Here is a 9,487-nt window from a genome sequence, read left to right as displayed (position 1 = left end):
ATGTTCCCAAATATAGATGGTCAATATAAGGGAATTTGTTTATTACTTTTGCATTTTGGATGGACATGGATTGGGATCTTGTCAGCAACAGATGACAATGGTGAGAAGTTTATACAAAATATGGTTTCCATGTTTGCCCAGAGAGGGATCTGTTCAGCTTTCATTGAAATATTTCCTGTCATTGATTATTCAAATAGCTTTGCTGAGCAGGTGGAAGTGGGACTTCAAATGTACATGGTGGTTATGAAAAGCACAGTTAATGTAGTATTAGTTCATGGTGAAATTTATGGAATTATAGTTCTGAGACTTCTTTCCACTAATTTGAAAACTGAAGATGCATCATTATGGAGAAAGAGTAAAATCTGGGTGATGACCGCTGAGATGGATTTCATCTCACTTCCCCTTCTAAGGAATGGTGACCTAGTCTTCCTCCATGGTGCTCTGTTTTTTGCAATTCACACAGAGAAGGTGTCAGGATTCCAGAAATTTGTTCAGATGAAGGACCCTATCTTGGAAAAAGAAGATACTTTTATCAGGCTCTTCTGGGAAAGTGCCTTTGAATGTTCCTTCTCCATCTCTGTTATGAATGAAGACAAAAATGTAATTCCCTGCACCGGAAAGGAGAAACTGTTAGCTCTTCCTACATCTGTGTTTGAAATGGACATGACTAGCCATAGCTACAGCATCTACAATGCCATCCATGTAGTGGCATATGCTTTGCATGACTTCCATACGTCAATGCTGGAAGACAGAGCTAGAGGGCACGAGGCCAAATTGGAACTTCTGGATCAAAAGTTGTGGAAGGTAAAACCTTAAGCAAATCAATTACTAGCTACTCACTGTATCTGCCACCCTGATCCTAAACCTAAATGAAATACATTCTTCCAAGGATAATGTATCTAAGGATGTAGTTTTACTCAATGCCATTTTCTCTCCAGCTCTATTCCAAATAATGTCACTAAAATTATCATATATGTATTAGGACAGTAGCATACTATTTTTTATTTTATATTAATGGTGTTCTTTATTTGGCCTTACAATTCTAAGTTTCCCATGCTTTCCTGAATTTCCATATTTCAAGAATTACTAAGTATAGAGATTATCGTCTGTCTGTCTGTCTGTCTGTCTGTCTGTCTGTCTGTCTGTCTGTCTGTCTGTCTGTCTGTCTGTCTGTCTGTCTGTCTGTCTGTCTGTCTATCTATCTATCTATCTATCTATCACCTGAATCCTAAACCTCAATTACATTTATTGTTCCAAGGGAAATATAAAAATTATTTTCTTTTATTTTCTATTTTATTGTTTTGGGTATTTGTGTGTGTATTACATTTTGGTTGCTTGAGTTTGTGTTTGTGCTCTAAAGGATGCATTATTTTAATGCTGGTTTACCAGAGTCTATAATGTTATTACATTGCCTACTATCTTCCCTTAAACTTTGAAGGAAATATTATTAAATGGGGGAATGAATGTTTTCATCTGGGTACCTGAACTACAGTATTTATATCTATTTTCTCTTTCTTCTTTTCCATTGTAGCTAAACCAATTTATGAGAGGTGTCTCATTCAACAATAGTGCTGGACAAAAAGTTTCTTTCAACCAAAATGGAGAATTGGAGACTGGATTTGATATTATGAATTGGATCACATTCCCCAATCTATCATTTCTGAGAGTCAGAGTTGGAGAGATGAAGCTCATGGATTCCCAGGAAGCATTGTTCAACATTGATGACGATGATATTGTATGGCCAAAGAGATTTAATCAGGTATGCTTAGTTCCATTTTAGCTTGTAAACAAATATCTTTCTGTCATCCCTCAAGTTGTCTTAGTTTCAAAGTTCAACACAGAAATTAGATTCAGTTGCAATACTCCAAGACTACTAAATATTCTCCAGAGTGTTACATGGTGTCTCAGCTCTAAGTTAGATTTGTGAATGGAGAGATTGGGGTATTTAAGAAGTAAAACTGATGTTTCTTGTCATATTAAAATAAAACTATGTTTTTCCTATTCAGCACAAAACAAATGTTGTGCCAAGGATATTGCAAAGATTTTGGATTTTGTAGAGATAACAGTGGTCTGTCTAGCTTTTGAAGATAATCTACCTACCTTTTAATCCTCATTTAATGCTGAAGGTTGTATGTTTGACTACTTTTTTCAAATGAAATAATCCTTCTCTTTTCTGAAGAAACTAAAGCAGAAGCTAACTACATGTGAAGGCAGAGAAGGAGAGCATTATAACACTGCTTAGTACTGTGTTACCACTAAATGATTTTTAAAAAATCCCATATTCTCCTTTTCTTCTTGAACAGGTCCAACCTCTATCTTTGTGTAATAGTAGGTGCCATTCAGGTTATACTAGGAGCAAGATAGAAGACAAACCATTTTGCTGCTATAATTGTCTACAATGTCCACATGGGAAGATTTCCAACCAAGATGGTAAGGTCTTGCATATGAGATTGTAAACATATATCTAAATAAAACTGTGAGTAAAAACAGCAATGAAAAGTCTACATCAGACATGTCAAACCCACGACGTCACGTGACGTCGCGCAACTTATCGGGATGATTTTGCCATTGCCGGCAATAGGGTGGGCTTGGCTTCCGGATGACTCATCCGGTCTGCGGGCCGGCAGTTTGACACCCCGGGTCTACATTAATACTCTAATTAAAAGTTCCTGTTAACAGATGGAAAGAGTAAAAAGTAGCACACTGATCAGCTTTCAGTTTACTGAATGGATTTCAACAGTGCAAATTTGATGAAAATAAATAATAAAACAGAAGGTTTACTAGCTTTCACTTGTTATGCAACAAGATTTTGTTCTTAACACGTAGTGCTCAGTTTTTATTCTTTCAGTGTAATATATACATTGTTAATTTATTTTGTAGACATAGATGATTGCTTTCAGTGTCCAGAAGATCAATATGCAAATGTGAACCAGGATTTGTGTCTTCCAAAGATTGCAACATTTTTGATGTATGAAGAAACTTTGGGGATTATTTTGGCCAGTTCTGCTCTTTTGTTTTCTTTGGTTACAGTAGGAGTCCTTTGGATCTTTATTAAGCATCAGGACACTCCCATTGTCAAAGCCAACAACCGGAATCTCACCTATGCTCTCCTTATTGCTCTCCTCTTGTCTTTTCTTTCTTGTTTATTATTCCTTGGAAAACCTGGCAAGATGACATGTCTCCTTCGTCAAACTGCCTTTGGTATTATCTTCTCTGTGGCCATTTCCTGTGTGTTGGCCAAAACCATCAATGTAGTTCTGGCTTTCATGGCTACTAAGCCTGGGTCTAGGATAATCAAATGGGTGGGGAGAAGATTGGCCATGTCCATCGTGTTGGGCTGTAGCTTAATTCAAGCAACTATTTGCACTATATGGCTGATGACATCTCCCCCATTTCCAGATGTTGATACAAATTCAGGGGTACAAGAAATCTTTCTGGAGTGTAATGAAGGATCAGTCTTCATGTTCTACTGTGTCTTGGGCTATATGGGCTTCCTCGCCATTATCAGCTTCACGGTGGCTTTTCTAGCAAGAAAATTGCCTGATGTATTCAATGAAGCCAAGTTTATCACCTTCAGCATGTTGCTCTTCTGCAGTGTCTGGTTGTCCTTTGTTCCAACATACCTGAGCACCAAAGGAAAATATATGGTTGCTGTGGAGATCTTCTCGATTATTGCTTCTAATGTTGGATTACTGATTTGTATTTTTTCCCCTAAATGCTATATCATTGTTCTGAGGCCTTCTCTAAACAGCAAAAAACAGCTAAGAAGACAAACCCAGAGCAAAACATAAAATTATATATATCATTATTTCAGATTGTCTGTAGGAAAAGAGAAATATTTAATCTTCTAATATAATATCACCTAGAATTATGCCCTTTCAAATCTTCAGTTTAATTTTCAGCTGACAAGTAAAATAAAGAATTGCCATTTGCATACTATCTATTTCATTTGTTTTGACCTATGAAACATATTGTGCAAGATTGCATTTCAGATCCCCAAAGTAATGTCTTGCTTTTCTTTCCATTATATCTATAAGCTTTTGTAACCATTTCTTGGGGCCTACCATTCTGTTGGGAGGGGGGGTGCTTTGGGGATGCTTTGCACTGTCCTGCCACTATGCCCTTCCCGCAGGAGAAGGTATACATCCTTATCTTGGAGATAGTTTATGTTGGAGCCAGAGAGAAACAAAAGTGAGAGAGAACTTGAAAAGCCCGCCAATGGAGCCAGTTACCAAAACAATATGCACCTGTGGATTGGCTTGGATTCAAATGAACACTAGAGCCTTGGGGGGAGGAGTAATGATTATTGCTTTTAATAGACTGCTTGTGTGGGTTTTCCCCCAGACCTCGCCTTGGTTTTCCTGTTGTCACTCACCCCTAATAAAAGTTCCTTTTGAGACAATGCCTGTTTCAAGAGTTCTGCTTTCTTGGGAGGCCTAGATGATGTAGGTCCTTACATTGCCCTTCTGGTTCCCTAGAAGATCTGCATAAAGCAAAGCCAGAGGAAATTACCTGGATAGCTGAATTGAACATTCAGTTATGAGGCCACCGCCATACCCCCATAGAGGTTTTATCTATAATTAAGTGGAATATATCTATATATCTGTTTGTCAGTCTGTCTGTCTCTCTCTGTGTGTATACATGTGTGTGTGTGTGTATGTTTACTTCTCTTCTGTCATGTTCACATTGTACACTAAATAATAATAATTTGTGTTGACCAGTATTTTTTTCACCCAAAAAAATTTGATTGAAATTTATGCTATTCTTCCATTATTTATTGCTTGGTAACATTGTGAGATTTCAAGAGAAGAGGAATATATTCCAACCATGACATTGTCAGAGGCTATCTGTGGATCCCCCAAACAGCCAAATACAGGCAACCTTGAATGTGGATCTATTCTAAAGATGGAAGAATGCATACTACAGATCATCTTGAATTCACCTCAGATTCCAAAGCTCCAAAGAACCTCAACTCATGGGATGTCACCTGTTTGCCTCTTTGCCCAACCAGCCTCTAGAATGGAAGGATTAAGATTGTTTTATTTTTCTGTAAAGAAACTCATTCAAAGGGTAAACCCTTTTTGGCTTGTTGATTATCTTTTTTGCACAGTATATAGATTTTGTTTATGTCTATATGTCCACTGATGGGTGATCTGTCACAGTGCCAGGCTCCCAGGAATTCTCTAGCATTTTTGGACTTGGCTTGATCACAGTTTCCCAGTTGAAACTATGGTTAAGTCTATCCATAATTTTATTAAAAAATCATCTTGTCTGAGCCTGACCACTCAACCCAATATAACCCAACCTAGACAGGTCATAAAAAGGATAACATCAAAAAAATCTCAGAAACCAACAACAACCACATGGCATCAGTGTTGCACACAAGCCAACTAAAGCCCTCCAAAGTATTCTAAGTAAACTAAAAGACCCAGAAGAAAAAAGGCAGTTATCTACACCAGGGGTGTCAAATTCCTGTGATGTGTCACAATGCATCGTGACTTTTTTTCCATTGCTGGCAATGGGGTGGGCACGGTTTCGCTATGATGCATCCGGACCATGGGCTGGCAGTTTGACACCCCTGATCTACACTATACAGTGTAAAGATTTACAATAGCTACTACATAGAACAAATAGGTAGAAGACTAGCAGAACACATTCATGAGCACCATCAGGAGACATGATTAACACCAAGATTAACATCAGACTAACAATTAAGGAGTAAACAATATCCCAATCAAGAAACACCCAAACAAGCTAACAGCAAACAGCCCAACCAAGGAACCACCAAGATTAGTCTTACCAACACTAACAGGGCAGGTCACTAAAATATAAATTGAGAAAAAACCATAATCTTTATTAATATGATGGTGTTACCTAGTTCAGGTAATGAAACATCTACGAGAAAAAAGCCAAGCTCAGAGAACACCAAGGACCCCTCACTTTGAATCTTTCAGATGACTGTAAATGGGAACAACATTGATAATTATATCAGATAGAAATCATGACTAAAAGGACCCTGATTCAGCTGGTATGCAACAGCAGCTTTAGCTAGTAGAAGTGATCATGGCCGCTTATAAGTAAATCCTCATTAACACCTAGACAAGTTACAGCAATGTTTGTTATACAAAGATGCATTTAAAGACTACCCAGAAAATATAGCATATCCAGAATGCAGCAGTGTTTGTCTTAATGGATGCTATAGAACCATCTATCTGTATAGCTGGCTTGTCAATTTGTGTATCAATTTATTTTTAAGAACTTGAACCAAATCACATTGTTCACATGGTTGAAAAAATAAATACTGGGGAGAGTTTTTTTTTTACCCTATCATTGAGCTATTCCATTTCAATAACTTTTTGTAGGGAAGGTGGACATCTAATCTCAAGATGAGATTAAGAAATCAAAAAGAAATCAAAAACAGGAGGAGGAAGAGGAGGAAGCAGCTGCCTATTTTATTTGGAAGAAGACTCTGAAGAAATTGGCAGAGGACATATAAAATTGAACTACTAACTCTTGTGCAACCAACCACGATGGGATGGGCTACTGCATCAACAGTTTCACATCTATTCAGAAATAATCTGAATAGTCTGCATAGAATAACAAAGTTGGAAGGGATGTTGGAGGTCTTCTAGTCCAACCCCCTGCTCAGGCAGGAAACTCTATACCATTTCAGACAAATGGTTGTCCAATCTCTTCTTAAAAACTTTCATTGTTGGAGCATTCACAGCTTCTGGAGGCAAGTCGTTCCACTGATTAATTGTTCTGTCAGGAAATTTCTTCTTGGTTGCTTCTCTCCTTGATTAGTTTCCATATAACTTAAATCAGTCTCAAAATTTGGGATGTAAACTTTGATTAAACATTTGCCCCCAAATAGACTGTGTTTAGGGGGGGGGGCAGCAATTCTGTTCAGTTTTTTTCCCCACACATTATTCTCAGAAGGGGACAAAACACATTCAGAATCAGTTTTGGAGTAAAAGGAACCCTAAACTTAACTTTGACTCTATTCTAACTCTTCTGTGAATTAATATCATAAACCTATTAAATAAAATAAAAAATTAAGCTATTTTTGTTATAACATTTGGGATAAAACTCTTTTCTTCTCCTTTAACAAATGCAGGAAACTTTTTTTTTCATTAGTTAGGATTTTTCTCATATCTCAATTATTACAAGCATTTTCATTTTGTGATGCCACACTACAGAATGATAAAGATGATCTCTACTAAGATGGCAAAAACATGTTTTTTGCTCAAGGCTACCTAGGACTTTGATTCTGAAATTACTGTCTTTTCTACTGCAATTATCAATCCCTATATTATTATTTCAACATTAATTTTAGGTCCAGGGGGAGTGGCTGAGCTATTAGCTCAAATAAAATTATACTTCATGAAAAAGAATTTCGAGACAGACAAATTGGCTTACAAAGAAATGCTGTTGTTAAAAGTGATGGTATTTGCAGTATTGGTTATTGCGCTTTTACCTCAAATGATGTGCAGGATTCACAGGACTAACTGCAGCATCAGTGACCCTCTGCCATTTCTTCACAAGCAATATCAGTCAGGAGACCTCATTGTTGTGAACATGCTCTCCCAGATCTATGTCTTCCATACAATAATGGACTTCAGCAAGCGTCCCTCTAAGGAGCTCTTTGAGGACACTGTGTAAGAATTTATATATGGAAAGCAAGTTAATTTGAACTAGGAAGTCTTTTCATATTCATATTAGCCTCAATTCCAATAACTGGCAGCATCTTTTCTTTGCTGGATAGCACTATCTTCAGCCTCCCATTCTTCCTCCTTTTCCATCATTATCTTCTCCTCCTTGTTCCTTTTATAAGTAGCATTAATGATCCCTGGTTGTTATGTGATAATTAGAAGAATTAGGCCTTACACAGAAATAAAAATTTGCATTAAGAAAAGAAATATATAATATGAAATATGGGAAATGGAGGAGAAAAAGCTAAGCCAAGCTGTATGATGGGAAGGTATCTCTGGGGTTGAAGGAACCTCAACCAGTATTCCTTTTCAAGGAGAGTTTGAGATATTCATATACTTCTGAAAATAGAAGGACTGATCTTCCCCACTGAGTGGAGCTCCATGCTTAGTGGAAGCATCTGATGTCTTGCAGTGGGTAACTTAAAATTCCTTCCTGGAAAATGGATGGGTTATGATCTAGTAGCTCTTGTTCAGGCATGAGTTGGATTTTGTAAAAGGGATATTTTAACAAACTGCACACGTTGTCCAAGAAGACTTAGAGAACCTTCAACAGTTTGTGTTTCAACTTTTATGCATGCTCTGATTGAGGTTTTTGGAGGAACCTTTTGAGAGTCTTCATCTTAAAATAATTTACACACAGAAGAGAAAGTTTCATGTCCTTCTCTAAATTTGTTATTGAACAACCAAGTTTCCAGATAGTAAATTACTGAAAACTGAAGTGTTTACCTTTTATTTTAATTGAGGAGTGCTTTTTCAAATGTTGCCATAAAAATTATTCACTTCACCTTCATTCTAGCATTAAAAAAAATTCTAGTTGTTCCAGTACATGACATCAGTGTTGTAAACAATTTATTCAGTAAAATCTTAATTTTTTAAAACAAAATATTAATTACATGGTTTAATATAGTTTAATTAAATTATATGCACTCTCTGACTGGAAAAAAGCTATGCTCTTTTTTTTAGTCAAAATTCTTCTGTATGTCTACTTTCCATTTCCAAGATATGTGTAGGAAATGCTGGGATTAAACTATAATTTTTATCCTTATGGCATAATAAATGTTTGGTTTGGAAGAATGCCTGTTTGAAAAAAGGAAATAATTTTTATTTGGTGCCATCAATTATCTTAGACTCCCAAATTATTTTCAACAATAGAATGTGTTTTGGAGGTTTTAAAGAAAATGGACTGACTCTTGTCTTCCAGAATGTATCAGTTTCTTCAGTTTCTGAAATTATTAAGTTGAATACTGAACGATTATTGGGACAAAAATCATGTTCATCCCCAATATTTTTAAAATGCTATCAAAACCTCCCTTATGACACTGCCCATTAAAATAAAAATGATTGTAATGCTATTTTATCAGACTCAGCTATAAAGAAGTATTCTGTTCAATTGAGTGCATGGTGACAAAATATGCATTTCTCTTTCTAGGGTCATGACTCCAATCTACCAGCACATCTTGGCCTTAGAATTTGCCATCACAGAGATCAACAGAAATCCCAATATTTTACCTAATGACACCCTCGGTTTCCAGATCTATAACACCTACTTCATGCCAAGCTGGACATATCGAGCTTCTCTGGAACTTTTCTCTACAAAGGGCCAGGTCATCCCTAACTACAGTTGTGATATGCAGCACAGACCAATAGCAGTCATTGGGGGACCTACCACTGAAGTTTGTCTACAAATGGCTACCATTCTGTCCATCTACAAGATGCCACAGGTATCAACTTTGATAGAGCCCACACCAAGTAGATAGCCATCAATGCACTATTCC

At 36.8% G+C, this 9,487-nt stretch overlaps 1 protein-coding gene across 1 annotated transcript; it reads left to right on the top strand.

The window, feature by feature from the left end:
• On the top strand, positions 1–3,791 carry LOC114922513 (vomeronasal type-2 receptor 26-like). Its single transcript, XM_029283963.1, has 4 exons — positions 1–804; positions 1,532–1,759; positions 2,304–2,430; positions 2,881–3,791. Exons 1-4 carry the CDS (start codon positions 1–3, stop codon positions 3,789–3,791), a joined length of 2,070 nt encoding a protein of 689 aa, XP_029139796.1.
• Positions 3,792–9,487: the final 5,696 nt, after the last annotated feature.

Source organism: Protobothrops mucrosquamatus, unplaced genomic scaffold (genome assembly GCF_001527695.2).
Source record: "Protobothrops mucrosquamatus isolate PMUCROS unplaced genomic scaffold, P.Mucros_1.0 scaffold303, whole genome shotgun sequence".
In the NCBI taxonomy this organism is placed as follows: Eukaryota; Metazoa; Chordata; class Lepidosauria; order Squamata; family Viperidae; genus Protobothrops; species Protobothrops mucrosquamatus.
Note: the sequence above shows the minus strand (reverse complement) of the source record. Positions and strands in the feature narration are given on the sequence as shown.

What these genes read in the sequence shown, in the direction of transcription:
- LOC114922513 (XM_029283963.1), top strand. Translation starts at nt 1, where the DNA reads ATGTTCCCAAATATAGATGGTCAATATAAGGGAATTTGTTTATTACTT. An exon ending in TGGATCAAAAGTTGTGGAAG is followed by an intron (nt 805 to 1,531) that starts GTAAAACCTTAA and finishes TTTCCATTGTAG; the next exon opens with CTAAACCAATTTATGAGAGG. An exon ending in GAAGATTTCCAACCAAGATG is followed by an intron (nt 2,431 to 2,880) that starts GTAAGGTCTTGC and finishes TTTATTTTGTAG; the next exon opens with ACATAGATGATTGCTTTCAG.